The 15,656-nt window shown below is 45.5% G+C and overlaps 1 protein-coding gene across 2 annotated transcripts in view; it reads right to left on the reverse strand.

Moving 5' to 3' along the window:
* Positions 1 to 15,656, reverse strand: part of LOC138566968 (solute carrier family 22 member 6-A-like) — a 339,887-nt gene that overhangs the window by 178,925 nt on the left and 145,306 nt on the right. For both annotated transcript variants that reach the window (XM_069644755.1, XM_069644754.1), the window contains exons 3-4: positions 10,072 to 10,226; positions 4,101 to 4,269 (exon numbers count right to left, since the gene is read on the reverse strand). In XM_069644755.1, the coding sequence (XP_069500856.1) occupies positions 4,101 to 4,269; positions 10,072 to 10,226 (324 nt within the window). The remainder of the gene's footprint in view (positions 1 to 4,100; positions 4,270 to 10,071; positions 10,227 to 15,656) is intronic.

Consider the following 15,656-nt stretch of genomic DNA (forward strand, 5'->3'; position numbering starts at 1 on the left):
GAGTTGCGGGGGTGTCCCCCTTCAGGTTCCATGCCTTAATATTACCGCAAAAATATGGCTATATTTTTGTATGCCGATATTTTTGCAGGGATATTAACACATGGAACCCTCCTGATCTCGACCTCTAGACAGTTGTTGTTGACAGACTTGTAAATATACTTTACTGCCACATATCTTTAGTTAAGTCCTATACACAGGCCTCCCTCGGGCCTCCCCATTTCATGCCTTAATTGCTGGATCATAAAAAATGCAGTAAACGTCCAAAGGTAAAGGTGACCTGAGCCATGTGTCCTGCAGGAGAAATATTTCTGATTTCACCAAAGCGTCATATCCTGCAGGCTGAGCCATCAAAGAGCTGAAGCCCCGTGTGTTCCACGATAGCACTTGGCCTGAGGAGATAATGTATGTTGGTCAATAACTCTCTTCCTCCCATACCGGGGCCCCTAGGTCATCTCTCTGAGTTTGGGGACAACCTTTAACCCCTTAAGTGCCAGGCTCCTGGCTATTTTGGAAGTCTATGCAAAAGGGACGAGCATACTCGTCCTTGGCACGTAGATTGTGCTCGTACATCAATTTAATTTTGGGCTACTGAGTTTTAGCGAGTGGCTTTTTCAATTTGCCATCCCCACCAGGCATTGTAAGCACATGACTGTCATCATTGGCAGGACCCTGTTGCAGCTTTATCATATAACCCCTCACATTGAATTCCTTTGCGAATAGTATTATTTTCATGAAGCCTGTCGCAAATTTAAACACATATTCAAGAGTGAGTTATTATTGTCTGGGTTACTGAAAGATGTGGGGGATGTCATCAATGAAGTTCTGCCCATTGTCCGAACCCTGGCGAGAACAGGAAAGAAATTAGTAATCGTTTCCCTCTCCCATCGCTGTGTATCAGTGTCGCCTTTCTCTCGGTTTTGTTGCTGATGAGAATTATCCGTGGTGACAATCTCCAGTACCGACCTATCTTGCATGTTCATGATTGGTCCCCCATTTGTCAGAGTGCTGGAGGCTCCCGGAAAAGATTCAGGGCCGATGGGGGGCAACACCCTCGAGGCTTTATTCCAATGTATGTTAAGGACCGTTTGACTTCTTCTGTCCCCCCCATGTGTCGGTTCACTCTGTTCCACAGAGGATATGTGCCTGGGAGATGCGTCTTAGTACTCTTCCACTTATGACCTACTCCCTCCATTTTTAATTTATTTTTCCAATTACAAGGCAGTCAAACATATGTAGGGCTTGCTAACTGTTTGCGTTTTGTGGGAACCATTCCTGAATGTTAACCGCTCCTTAGTGCCTCTTCTTACCAGCTGCGTCCCAAATGCCCCGCAGACCACTGCAAACCACTCTCGTGCCACTCCACTCTTTTTTCCCAGCTTTCTTCCAGCTTTCCCAACCATGCCCCCTGTGCGGGTTGCTGAATGCACTCACCGTATTGACACAGTGGGTGCTGGATATGAGGCACACCCATGTTCTGGGTTCAAAAAGCAGAGTGCCTACTAAATTGCCCTTGCTTACCACCCGTATGAGCAATGGCCCGCTCTCAGCACCTCGGACAACTCAGGCAACTCTAGGAACTCAAGCTCTCACAACCAAACCAGCGCAGACCCCCACAGGCCACCGGCGGCACCCTACTCCTCACTCCCCATGCACCCGGCGCCTACTGCACCTGGGACCTCGGCATCCGACAGCTCCGAAAGGCTTTCCCCTTTCCCGTTATGTTCCAATTCGAGGAAAGCACCTAGGAACTCAAACACGTCCACACGTCAAGCTGCACTGCTGTCGCACAGCTGCTTCCGATGTAATCAGACGAATGACAGCATTTGTACATCTTGAATCTGTTTAAATATGCGCCTTCTTAAATCTGTTTTAATATGTGCTTTGCGTTATACGAAATGTGATTGTTGTGATATTTTATGGATGTAAATAATCCAAAATAAACTTGTAGTTGATGAGATATATGTATGAAAACATATTCCTGCTATCAAGTGACTCATTGAGAACATTGCCACGCTGGCCTTCTAAAGTTGTGAACATGGAGCAGCGGAACACATCTCCTTACGGGGACGGCGGAGGATAAGGGGCAGACGTCAGAAGACTTCCTGCTTCAAACCTCAGTCACTGTAGGTGCACACTGACACTTTTGTTGTTGGATTATTCCCATATGTATATGCTGACACGTTGATCTCACCTACTATCTGGCCCTTTAGGCACAGTACAAAGATTCCCTGTATTTCCAGGGGTTGCCAACTAGGGCTTCTTACCATGGGTATAGATACCCATAACCAAGTTAGATCAAGGCTTTGTTTTTTATCAAGGCATATTCAGAACAAAATACACCAGTTACCATTCCTCCCCGGCCTAGAGATATCACATCCTACACCAGGGCAGCTTACACACCATTCAGTGGCGTATAGTTGTATAATATCATACATGTAGCGCTTTTTCTTTCTGTAACAGATGGAAAGGCCTACAGATGTCTCCCTAGTAACTAGTGTATAATTTATGTATATGTTAATTGGCCTCTGTTAGTGCTACCCACGGTCCTTCTAGAACAGGGACCCACCACTGTTGGCAGGTTCCCTAAAGTCACACATACAGGAATTCACCACTGTCACGCTATCAGGCTTTGCCCCCCAGGAGTAGAGACTGAGCTAAGGCTACACTGCACTGTGCCAAGTCTCCCTCACCCGAAGAACCAGCACTGTCTCTATGTTATGAAATGACTTGCTCTCTGCCAGAACCCAAGTCAAATGGGTGTGAGGTGTGTGCTATGTTAATACACGTTTGACTTTAAAAACATTGTTTCCTTTATCCATTCCTGTGGATAACTTTTATTGGTTAGATATGATTTTACCGACCACAATTAAAGAGTAGTACATTTCATTGCAGGCAAAACAACAGAAAGCATTGTTTTTAAAATGTTTTAATAAGGGCCCCGCTCACCCTCAAGTCCCCTGATTTTCTACCCTTATAACGCCACACCCCACTCCATCCTGGCCCATTTTATCCCCTAACCCCATTTCCCTTTATATGTTTATTTAATCTCTTTTCTGTGGTTTTTGGTGTTATTGTCCACTCTGGTATGTACCAGTCTGTAATGTTTGCAATAAAATGACTGGATACCCCTTCATTGTGTGTAGAGTTGCCTTTTTCTACTAAATAGAATAAATTGCCAAGGATGTGTTACACATGCCATGTATTTATGCATCAATTAGATTAGGGGTTATGTCATCCATGCAATCTTTCTCAAAATAATCTAGCCAGGTACAAAATATTCAATTAATCGAATACTAATATCTGCATTAGATTATAGGATTATGTCCCATTCTAGTATGCAAATCCCATTGCTCTGAAAGGTCTAGATGATATAAATCGAGAAATCCACAGAAACCCCCATCCAATCACTCTACTAGCTTTACTCTCAAGTATCCCTCTCTCACTGGGCTGCGGAATTAGAGCTCGCCTATTTTAGCAAGCCATGACAATTCGCAGGATAACTCTCTTTCTTGCAGGGAGAAAGTGCTCAAGAAAGGAACCGTTCGAATCTGAGTATCCCTCCGCACTCCACGGCGTCCTCGTCGCCAGTATTTATATGCCCTGTGGCACATCCAGCACTTCCAGTACCTTGAATAAGGACACTGATATACGTCTGCCTGTTACGGGCTCCCGGCGGCAACTTGTGCGCACAGGCTCCCCTTTATTCACCGCACATGAGCAGCCCTCTTTCTGGGTCACGCATGCGTGTTACACACAGTTAACTCCGGTACAGTGCCTACCCTCTGAGAGCCTCCTGTCATCGCCTTCAACCCGCCCTCGCTTGAGGCATTTCAGCCCAGCATTGTTCTTGCACGTTGGAGAGGGAGCTCCAGGGCCACACATCTGCCATTTTCAAGAAAAGAAGAGAATTCAATGAAGCCATTTTAGGGTGCACAGAGATTTGTTTTTTCTCACATAATTCTGGTGTGTGCACAGTTGGGAAATCTACAACAATGCAGTTGGACACACAAAAAAGGCCCATGGAGCAGAGCCTAACAGGAAATCCCCAGACCACCCTGTAGGCCAGTCCACTTCTGAGAGTGGTATTCGCATCAACCTACCAGGTGTAAAGGAAGAAAATGAAAAACGGCAACGAGGAAAACAACTGGAGCCAGCGCCACTCACGGACCACGTATGCCACCCCGGCTAGGAGTGGCTGGCCGAAAGTCACCAAGTAGGCTTGGAGTGTGACAACCATGGCGCGGAACCTCGCTGGGATCCACTCCTGACCTGAAAGGAAAGAAACACAGCAGCGACGTCACAACATTGCATAAAACACGCTTTCACTTTTCACTCACGCTGCGGAAGGGTCATCTTCCAATGGGCATGCATTATTACCGCTTGCTCTGGTATGGCACTCAGGCCAATCGCATTTCAGAAAGAATGCCAATTTTCTGCCATATCCAGGGACGTTTTCATATCGTAAAATAAAAAACGGCTTTTGCATATGAAAGGCATTAGATCCTAGACACGCAGTACTTTTGTTATTCAGACATTGCCTTTCCTATTAGCCGCAGTTTACCTCGCCCTGCATATGCGGCAAAGAATGCTCACAGGTCCCATTCCTTACCCTTTCACCCCTTTTGACTAGGGTTGTAATTGTAATTGGTTATTAATAACACGCTTAATTCCCAGAGGTTTCTAGGCGTGGACCCAGGCATCGAACCTGGGTTGCTCCACTTCGTCTCACTTCCAAGGTGAGAGCGTTGCCCCTGAGCTATCCTCCCAAGTCCCAAGGGTTTTGAGTGCCCCCTTTAAACCTTCCCTATGACCCCACTGACCATTATGGCTTTCCCTTTCCAGGTTCCCGACACCAAAAGGAGCGCAAGTACTATAAAAGGAAAGCAGACTGACATGGGGTTGGAAACAGGAGGTTGGGTGTTGGATATTGGGAGAGGGTAGCTATTGTAGACAGTGTCTATGAAAGGTTTGTCTTAATAAGTCGAATTTGTCTTCCCATTACAAAACAGACAGCAGAGGGTAGTCTTCCTTCCATGTCAACTACTCAGGGATGTCATTTAGGGGTCACCAGAGGTCGCAACTGCCACCTCTAAGGTTTCCCTTGCAACCTCTTTGGTCTCCCTTGCGACCTGTAAAAAAAAAGAAAAAAGAAAACAAAAAAAAGATATATATATTTTTTTTTAATGCAGGCTCCTGGGCTGTGGCCAGCACCATGTGGCTCTTTACTTCTGGAGTGGCTGGCTTTCTTGTTCGGGCCCCTTAATAAAAAGAAGAAAACAAATAACAGGAGTACCACAAGACTAACACTTTCAGCACTGACCCTAAATAAGAAAGAATAGGAACACCAAATAATGTGTCTTTCTGGAATTCTATACAGTAATTGCTAGACTCATTAAAGGTTTATTTCAGGCACACTTCTGGGGTTGAGTCACTGATTTAGCCTGTTCTTAGACGCCTCAACTCAGCCATTCATCCTTCTGAGGTGGATAAATGAGTACCAACACAGGTTGGGTGATATTGGGTGTATATTTTTTCTATATAAAGCGCTTAAGCGTAAGTGCTATATAATAACACATCATTATCATTTGGTCATGGACGTCTGCTTGCATTCACAGTAATTTGGTAATGTGGACCTATACACACTGATCTTAATTATTGATACATATGGCGATCCATTCTTGTATTAAATGTACATCACATTTTAGTGATATCGTAACCATATTTTTCGTACTGTACAATGCTATGTGATGCCACTTCCTGTTTTGTCAACGGGTGAAAGGTTGTGTTCCATCACTTCCCGTGATATCACTTTGGGGTGGGTTCAAATGACATCACTTCCGGTGATGTCATCAGGGGGTCAAGGGTCATGTGATGTCACTTCCGCTACCCGTGGCATTTTGGTGAAATTATGTCCCTGCAACTACTTTCTAATATTGAGCATTTTATTCATAAAAGACGCGTTTTTCGAATATGTCTAAGGCACATGATGGGTGGTGCATATTTTTTAAAAAGTTAGAAAATCTGTGAGGCTGCCAAATTCCAATGAGGGTTTTGGGCCAAATTTAGGATTCTATTTACCACAACAATCCTTATGTGCCACCCTGATGTTCATAACGATGCCTACATGTAATCTCTGGCCAATTCCTGGCAGATCCCCCATAAAGTCACTGAGCAGTACTAGATAACCTCTGATAAAGATTCTGAAAGTGGTAGGACCAAAGAATTGCAGCTGGTACCCTCGCTCGTTAGTGGAGGAGATAGAAGAACCTTGAAGACTGCAGTGTGTGCCTCCTGCACTAAACTGGCACTCTCAGCAGAATGGCAGTGCTGGATGTCTTTCAAGTATTCAGAGGGTTCCAGTTACAACTCTCCTCTGGACTACACATCCCTTAAGTGGCTTTTGGGGAGAACATTAAAAACCCAATTAATCTTCTCTCACTTGTAATGTGGCGGCTATGTGATTGTTCTTATAACTGATAGCTCCTAAAAATAAATTGCTGGCAAAACATAACAGGCAAATTTGTAGAAGAAACATGAATCCCCAAAGGGGTCCTCTTGGCACTATCGGTAGAAGATTGTTGTTACCCAACCCATTGGTAGACAATGACCAGGTAGACAAAAAATAGGCAAACAAAGGGAGCCCACTTGGTCAAAACATGCGTTTTCAAGGCTTTTGGAATCAGTCAACCCTACCTTACCCCAGAAATGCAGCCTCTCCCCCGGCCTCTTTTTTGTAGAGCAAATAGCTGTTAATGGGTGAGGTGATACGCTCCTGCCTGCAGGAGATCACCCGGGGGACAGTTCATTCCTTGTATATGTGCTAATCCCTGAAAGCCCTCCTACCCCTGGAAGTACAGCCATAACATTTGGACCAATAAAGCATGTCTTTTTATCCTGCTTTCATCATTTAGCTGTTGCACAAAGTTTTGTAAAGAACTCCGGTAGAGATCGTTATCTAGGAAGGGGCTAGAGAGACTAAGCTCGTGATTGCCGTGTTACTGGACTGTTCATCCTGTCCCCCTACCACAATGCCATTTCTTTCCATCCAGCATGCTTCTCTTCACATCCCTGTAGCTGCCACATCCTCATTAGGCCAAGGCATGGTGTGCCCAGCTTTGTGGAGCATGTCAATGCATCCACACTCCACCTTCTATCTTTTCAGGTCCTTGTTTCATTGTGAAGAACCCTCTGATAGGATGCAGTATCACTCAGAAACCAAGGTTCTGGTCCGGCCTGAACACCTGGTGAGTCCTGGCTGGTGGGGGGTGCGAGGAATTTCATTTTATTCTGTGGCTGTATTCCCTGGGTGACAAGAATTTGGGGCATGTGGGAGACAACAGGGTAGACCTTTTCAGAGAAAGGATCAGGGATTTCAGCTCCTGACCCTACCTCCTGATGATCGCCTGACAGATTCCTTGATTCCCCTGACAGACTATGCCCTGACAGGTGAAAGCCCCAGCAGGCCATTGAGCATAGCACCTGAGCATGTTAGAGTGAGGCTTGAGGCGTCTCTTGCCTTGCCAACCAACATAATAAGGATCCAAAAGTTCTTGCCTGCCATAGCCCTTACTATGTAGTTTAAGGTAATGAGTGGAGTCTGCACCCTTTCCACCATCTCCCAACTCTAAGATCCTGTTTTGTTGCCCATGGGGTACAATGTATCTTTCTGAGCAAGAGAGAGCGAGCGATAGAGAGAGGCCTACTCCCTTATTCCCACAACCAACCGACTTCCCTCTAAGATCTCCTACCGCCTTACACTACACACTCAAACTCCCTGACAGAGACCACAGGCCTAGCTGCTAGCCCTTCAACACTAATCGAGCTATGGCTAAGCTCTCCTCTTTTAGCACTATCACACTCTCCCCCCACACCAGTGTCTAATAAGACCCAAAATACTGTAGTCCATGAGATCTTGGGCTCTTCCGTTTGGAGAACACACTCGAAAGTCGTCCAGCAAACCCATAGAAAGAAGATTGGCACTCGGGAACCGGGTACTTCTCACCTGCAGCCATCAACACCATGGTATTCGCATCTGCCTCTCAGGCGTTCTCACTAACGAGCATCCCTTAATCTTACAGAGCCACACGTAAGGAGGCCTCCAAAGACGGCACAAGAGCACCATAGAAGATCCCTTGCATTCCATTTACCCGCCGGGGAAGAGTGAGTGGGTTTGCTGGGATTCAAACCTGTGACTAGGATTCCGGGAGCATATCTTCATAGTGATTGCATTAGTTCACTGAAATGCAGATCCAGTGGTACAATGGATATCCTACACCCCCTACATCCACACACTACGCTTCCAGGCATATAGAGCATCGCAGCATACCTGACCATGCCTGGATCCGGTGGACAGCGGGGGACACGTTTATATGGCATTCACTTTGTAATTTTACAACTATGACATTACTTCATACAATGCTATTATTGACTATCTTGATTATATTGTATTGCTATTGTTATCACCTTGGTGAGAGCATCGCACACAATGGCAATGCAACACCGCATTACAGGAAGAGGTGAACTTTGACAAAGGGGAGTTTAAGTGTGTATGCGTGGCCTGTGAGTCATCCTTGGAAACCCAGTCCCCTTTTTTAGGCAACCGATTCTAGTGGCAGACACTAGATACTGACACTGACACAGGGTGACATAGGTACTTCTTTCTGGCTGTGGAGTTCACTCAAGAGAGAGGTTAGGTATCTTGAAGTGATGCATTTGGGGAAACCTGCTGTAGAAGTGAAGAAGCACGTGCTCATCACATTATAGATACATTGTTTTCTTAATGCACTGCCTTAGCAGAATCTTGACGGTCAAAGCAATCTGCTTATTTCTGAGATTTATATTAATATATGCTTTTGTTATTATTAGTTTCCCACTTTTCAATCTGTACTCGCTCAGATTTGTGTAGATTTTCTGTTCACATAGCTACTCCTGGGTCACTCTGGGGTCTTCATGGACACCCCCAACAGTGCATTCAGCGCCTGGGTGCCGGCAGAGCGACATCTGTGACAAAATGATTGTGCTCCTCCAAAAAGTTAGGATTTTTCCCCTCCGCTTGAAAAATTGAGATATATGTAAAACTCGTTTATTTTCACCCTGTAACTATTATAAGAGGAAATAATGTGGAACTGTTGTACAGAGTACAACATAGAGTGTAACACAAGGGGCCCACAGCTCTCTGTCTAGTATGTGCAGCAGAGAAAAGCTCCCAGGGCCTTCAAGCAGTTTCTTCTAAAGTCTGAACTCTGTTTTGAATGGGGAGAGCAAAATGAAAAACAATTGAGTACCCCCCCGCCCCCCTTCCTTTTCCCATTCCACCCTCCTGGCAGCCCACCCTACACCCTTAGTCCCTTGACACCTCACTGCATGCTTGGGTAGCAGTTCCGCTACTGATCACCTTCTACCCCTTGCTGAGAGATAGGAGGTCATTTTAAATTGAGTTCAAATTACAGGCTGGGAACGTCAACGTCAACACTTGCCTGCTGTTGGGGCCTCTGCAAGCAATTTGCAACTTTGCCAAAAGTTAGGGCAAAGGTAAAAAATAAACATAAGCAAAATCGCCTTTACTTCTTGCTGTTACCCTTTGTTTTGTAATAAGTGTAGACGCCATCTGCAACGTACGCTCTGGTGCCAGCAATTTAAAATGGATGCCGGCAGAAGGTGGCACTTAACCCCCATGCTGGCATTACACCGTGCGCTAGTTGAAAGCAGAGCAGGAATGTAGAGTGGAAGTGCTTTTTCCGCTTCGTGCTCTTTCTCCTCCTTCAAATGGAAAGAACATCTCCCAGAGCCATAACGCAGGGCATACCACGCTTTACGCCGCAGCTCTAGCTTTGCTTTACCCTTCTGAGGCTCAGGAAAGGATGTCCACAAAGGGAATTGCACAGAATCACAACATTTGGCTGAGCAAAGAAGTAGGCATACATTACACAGTTACGCAATTTACAGCTCAACCATTAAACCACAGGTACGTCCCATCTTTTTCTCCTTAGACGGGGCTCTTAGATAGGCAGTAGTCCAACGCAGGTTTAGGTTAGGGACTGTGCCGCTACAAATGCTCTCACACATACTCACAAAGGCTGAGGTCATTCAGGATGAAGCCAGAGATCCCCATGCCGGTCAAGAAGCGGAATACGCAATAGGCAATGAAATTGGGGGAGAAAGCCGCCCCAGTCCCCATGCCAGCAATCTGGAGGAAGGACCACAGCAGTATCGTCCGACGGCCAAACCTGAACCAAGAAAAAATTGAATGTAAAGGGCAGAAATGCGGTGACATGCATCAGGACAGCAGCAGAGGCTCAGCCTGCAATGGTAAACAACAGTGGGTGGTGCCTCACGATGACCGAGGTAATGCAAAGAATATAAACACATTTAATCACAAAGTATATATCATGTTAAGCAAGGGACAAGAATCCAGAAAACACTCAAAACGTTCACAATGAACGTTTTAAATACATGATATTAAAAAAGGGTGGACTTAAATACCCATGTGTATACCAAAAATAATGGTTGAATACAAAGTAGTAGAAAAACAAACAATACATTAATATTCAACGTCTGCAGATTCTTCAGAACTCGGCAGCCCGTCTTGCCCTGGCTGCACCCAGACTGGCTCACTCTCAGGAACTCCTCTGTCAAATTCACTGGCTTCCTGTAAGAAGCCTTAGTAAGGTTAAGGCTCTCTGGGCCTCATTACAACTCTGGCGGTAGCCGTGCCGTTAAAAATGGGCAAGAACCGGGTCATGCCGAGCTCGGTGGACCCGGTAATTGGCCATTTGCGGGTGCCGGAATCAAGAGCCTCCCGATCCCCATTCTGCCCCATAGGGGTGAATGGGGATGGGGACGCTGGATGCACCGGCACATTCAGAGTTGTGCCGGTGCATCCGACGTGCTCTGCTCGCGGGTGCTGTTACACCCACCAAGAAAAACCTGGGGGGTAGACGGCACCCGCGAGCAGAGCCCACAGTGTGGCGGTCCGGGTACTACGGTACCGGCATGCTTACCGGTGCCGTAGTTCCCAGACCGCCATGCTCGTAATGAGGCCCTCTGTCTTGTTTATCAAGCTATTCACAAGGTTGGGGCAGAGTTTCTGAAATCTAAACTGACCCCCTATATACCTTGAAGAGCTCTTCATTTGTCTAACCTCTTTGCTTTGCATTCCACGAATTCTCCGGACTCAGGCCGGAGGTCGAACTTTTTCTGTCCCAGCTCCCACCTTTTGGAATGCTCTTCCTGCTGAGATCCGTACCATTCTGCAGTTTCTTCCCTTTTGTAAGCGTCTAAAAACCTTTTTTGTTCTGAGTATTCCGAGCTGCCTTCCTACTTCTTCTCCCTAGCGCCTTGATGCCTTCATTGGTCTTGTTTGCGCTCTATCAAGTATCACTGCAGTACAATGCAATATGCAAGAATAAGAATCGCAATGGTGCTTGATGACTTTTCGCCCCTTTCAGCATACAGAAAATACAAAAATGCAGTAGTGCAACAAATGTAAAAAGTCTAGGATACTTAAAGATTGGTATTACCGTATTGAATATGACAATGATCACGTTGGACCATACACTACGAGCACGGTCTTCTGACAGACCGTTAGTAGCCTACAATCTGACACACACACACACACACACACTGTTGAGCTCATGTTAATACAATTCATAATTTGATGGCAGGGAGCCGTTACATTTGCGCTGCAAATTAAACAGCTTCCTGCCACCAAATTGTTGTCATCTGCACTGCAGAGTGCAAATGTAAAGGGCAAAAGGCGGCGTACACTGCCTTTTGCCCTTCACATTTGCACTCCCCAGTGCAAAGTGAGTAAACGCGTCCAGGCATTCTGGCATACCAGGCAGCGTTTACTTTTGTTTGTAAGCACTGCTTACCTTGCTCACAATTATAATTAAATAAATGTTCATGAACACTGCTTACCATGCGCGCAATACAATTAAACCACCCTCCCTGTCATGAGAGCATGTCGGAGAGAGTTTAAATATAATTATAAATGCTTGTGTACAATGGATCCCTATGGGGTCTGACTGCTTTATATTATTGCATAAAGCAGGCGGACCCCTTAGGGATCTCAAGCATCTGCGCCCTGCAGAGATGCTGGGGCATGTGTATGGCAGAGAAGAAGGGAGCCGCGGAAACCCTAGCTGCGTTCCGCCCCTCCACTCTGCCATACAAATAATTGAATATGAGCCGTAACATAAAAGAATGGTGTAAAAGCCTTACGCAAGGCTTTCACCGCATTAATATGCGTTACATGCTCATAGAACATGAGCCCCTGTGAGTTAAGACAAAGGGCTACATTACGAGACCGGCGGTAACCCTGCCGGTGCTACCAGCGTGTTGCCGCTGAACTCGTAATAATTTACCAGCGCCTGACTTCCTGGTGCCACCGGCTCATTTCGAGTCCGGCGGCCCAGGAAGTCTGGCGCCAGTAAAATGTAAGTCCCCATTCCCATTGAGCCCCAAAGGACTCTGTGAGTGGGGACACGAAAGCGCCGGCACCGTTGCTAACGGTGCAGGCGCTTCCGTGAAGTGTGTGCGTACCGTGGCCGCTGCGCCCGGTAGGGTCTGACCTGTCGGGAACATGTCATTTTCCCAGTCTGCAAACAAGGGTGCCAGTGAGCTCACCAGCACCCTTGTTTCCAGACCGGCAAATTTAGAATGAAGAACAAAGACTCCTTTCATTGCAGTTTGCCTTTGATTTAGAGAGAGGACTAATATTAGGCATGGTTTAGAGGGAGGTTCTTCTAGAAGAAATGCAACTCTAGCAGTGGGCAGGCCTATTGAGACATTCGGAAAGGCTGGAGCAAAGAGCTAGTGTGTCGTACGCAGTTTGAATAGAAGTGTATTCCCCATCGAGGTGCTTATTCAATGTTGTGTTTCTATTTCATGCAGAATGAATACCGCCATAGAACAAAGTGAAGGTCAAATGTGTAAACAGCATGACTATTGCTAAACTGAATTCATCATCCTAAATTAATTTTGGAGGTATTGTGTCTTCCATCAAGAAAGGAGTATACAATGAACCAAAAATATAATGAAAAAAGAAATCCTAAAAAATTCACAAGAACAAAACGACAAACTATCTAAATTCCAAAATTGACCCATATATTGCCATTAATACGTATGTTGACATTAATACGTGTTCTTGTTGATATCTCTCAATTCATCAACATTGGAGATATATATTTGCAAAATCTGCTGCAATATAGGGGGGACAACCGTGAGATTCTCCAGGGGAGGGCCCAGCATTAGGGTGCAACACTTAATCCCTCCAGCCCTACAGGAAGTGACATCACAGGAAATGAGGCACTGAGGCAGTTATCCTTGACAATGGAAATGTTACTCCAAATCAACTGTTTCCCTAATGTAAAAAAAAGTCTATCCGACTACAAATCACCACTACCTCACACTGTACTGTTACTTCACAACAATCACTTTTAGCATTCGTTTAAGTTACCTACTATTCAAAGTGAGTGTTGCAAAGCCACAGCATCGTTTGAGTAAAGGTTTGATTTGCAGTTGGGTGGAATTAGCTTTTATTGACTATTTTTATAGCAACGTAACATTTAATTTCCAATATTTATAGCCTACTTTCTATACTTAGTTACTGTAACTTTCAGTAGAAAATATATTTTTTAACGCTAATTCCATCTTTTTGTGGTGTTTTCCTTATGTCCAGTTAGCTGTATTTCAGGATATGTCCTCGGGAAGATTCAAATTCCAAACCTTTGCAAGCCATAACTGAACCTAAAGCATGACCAAGCATGTGGCACTTGGGCTTGGCAGGGACAAATGGGTTGCAGGCGCAATACTATACATTGGCTTGTAGCTAAGGACACAACTGGATAGTTCTAGCCTCTTACATGTATAGCTACAGGACTACCTGACTTTGCAATGAAACCTCTGCCTTGACTACTAATGTAATTTCTTCTGCACTGTACTGTATATATTTTTCTCTTTGTCTTCCTATATATAATCTACTGTTTCTATTGTATCTATTTTATCTTTGTCAAAAGGCACCCAAATAAATAAAATAAACAAACAAACAAACCTTTGTATGGGGCTTTATTTGTATCAGCAGGGTGGGTGTGCTCCCTGCTCCATCTTTAAAACGAAAAGTATAATTTTTGGGCCATTGCCCCCTTCTTCTTCGTTGTTTCACCTCACCCCTGCTTGAAGAAGAGGGCCTATTTCCAAGCCTGCATCTCGGGGAGCACTAACAACATGGTTGAACTTTTCAGAATCTGCAAGGACCTCGCCAACCGTACAGCAGTCTCCATTTCTTCCCTGCCCCTATGCAGTTCTCTGGCCTCTCACTTAATTTCTAAAACTCAGAACATCCTTTCCTCTCTCTCCTCTACACCACACCCTTCTTCCTCACTGTAAAGACTGGAGGGGGGTCTGTACTTCTGCTCTCTATATGGCAGAGAAGAGGCACAGAGGACCCCAGCCAATATTCTCTATTAGGGTAGCAATGGACGAGCAATCAAGACCTAGCTTCTCTGGAGGTGATGCAGGCTGGTTCATAAGTACAGTGTAGTCCCCAAGCCCTCACAAAGGAATGTCACACACTGTATTAGTTAAAACACAGTCTTTATATAATTAAGTTCAAGGTTATGTACACAATCACAATAACTCACTTTGTGCTTAGTAAATCTACAATGGCAAATATATACAGTTCTAAGTGGTACCACAATTATTATTAGATTCCATTAAAGTACACCAACTGTACTCTCGTCAAATATCACACAAATCAATTAATAAAGGTAACCAACAATAGACATAGGAGGAAAGCAGTTGGTTAGAACAATTGGCAGAATACTGGCCCCTACCACTAGACACAGTGCTGTGTGGCGATCCCCCCACCTGGGCAACCTGTAAAATAAAGATATATCACAAGCCCAATCCATAAAGTGTTCATAGAGTCTTATTTCCTTCTATAATGTTTCTATCCCCCCAATGTACCTAGTAGAGTAGAGTTCTTCGATGAGGCGTCGATGGATCCTTCTTGAGTGACTCCCTTTAAAGCAGGAGCCATGGATCGTCGAGAGGTGTCAAAGAAGGTGAACTTGGCGTCAACAGCGTCTATGAAAAGTTCGATGGTGCCAAGACCACAGCGTTGATCCAGGCGGTGCTCGTCGGCGACATCCTGCAAGGATGAGGGGTGCGGGGCACCTCAGCGTTTGATAGTTCAGAACCGCAAAGAGTTTCTGAGGAACTGTGGCCCGACAAGGGCGTCGAGTCGTGAAAGTCTTTGTGGTCTTTGGGTGGTGGGAAACCCACAGGCCGATTGTCAAGACTTGATGGTCGTGTAGGCGATGATACCTCTGTCCCCAAGTTCCACTCGAGCAAACAATCAATATACTGCTCGAGCAGCACTTGAGGCCACAGGTGGTGAATGTCGTCAGCCGGAACCAGGAATGCCGGAAGATGTCCCCCCCGACCACTGTAAGGCAAACACGCGGGTTAGATAACAAATACACCCTGTACACAATCTTTAATGTTTATCTACAAGGGAGCTTACCCTGAGTGGTTGTTTGGAAACCAATGTTGATGTGGGGCGTTTGTCTGAAGGAGCCGGCAGGGTTGACGACAAGGTAGCAGCCTGGCAATGCACTTGAAGGATGGAATCACCACCTGATACGGAACCTGGT

This window comes from Ambystoma mexicanum, chromosome 2p (genome assembly GCF_040938575.1).
Source record: "Ambystoma mexicanum isolate Mex_15411 chromosome 2p, UKY_AmexF1_1, whole genome shotgun sequence".
Taxonomy (NCBI): domain Eukaryota; kingdom Metazoa; phylum Chordata; class Amphibia; order Caudata; family Ambystomatidae; genus Ambystoma; species Ambystoma mexicanum.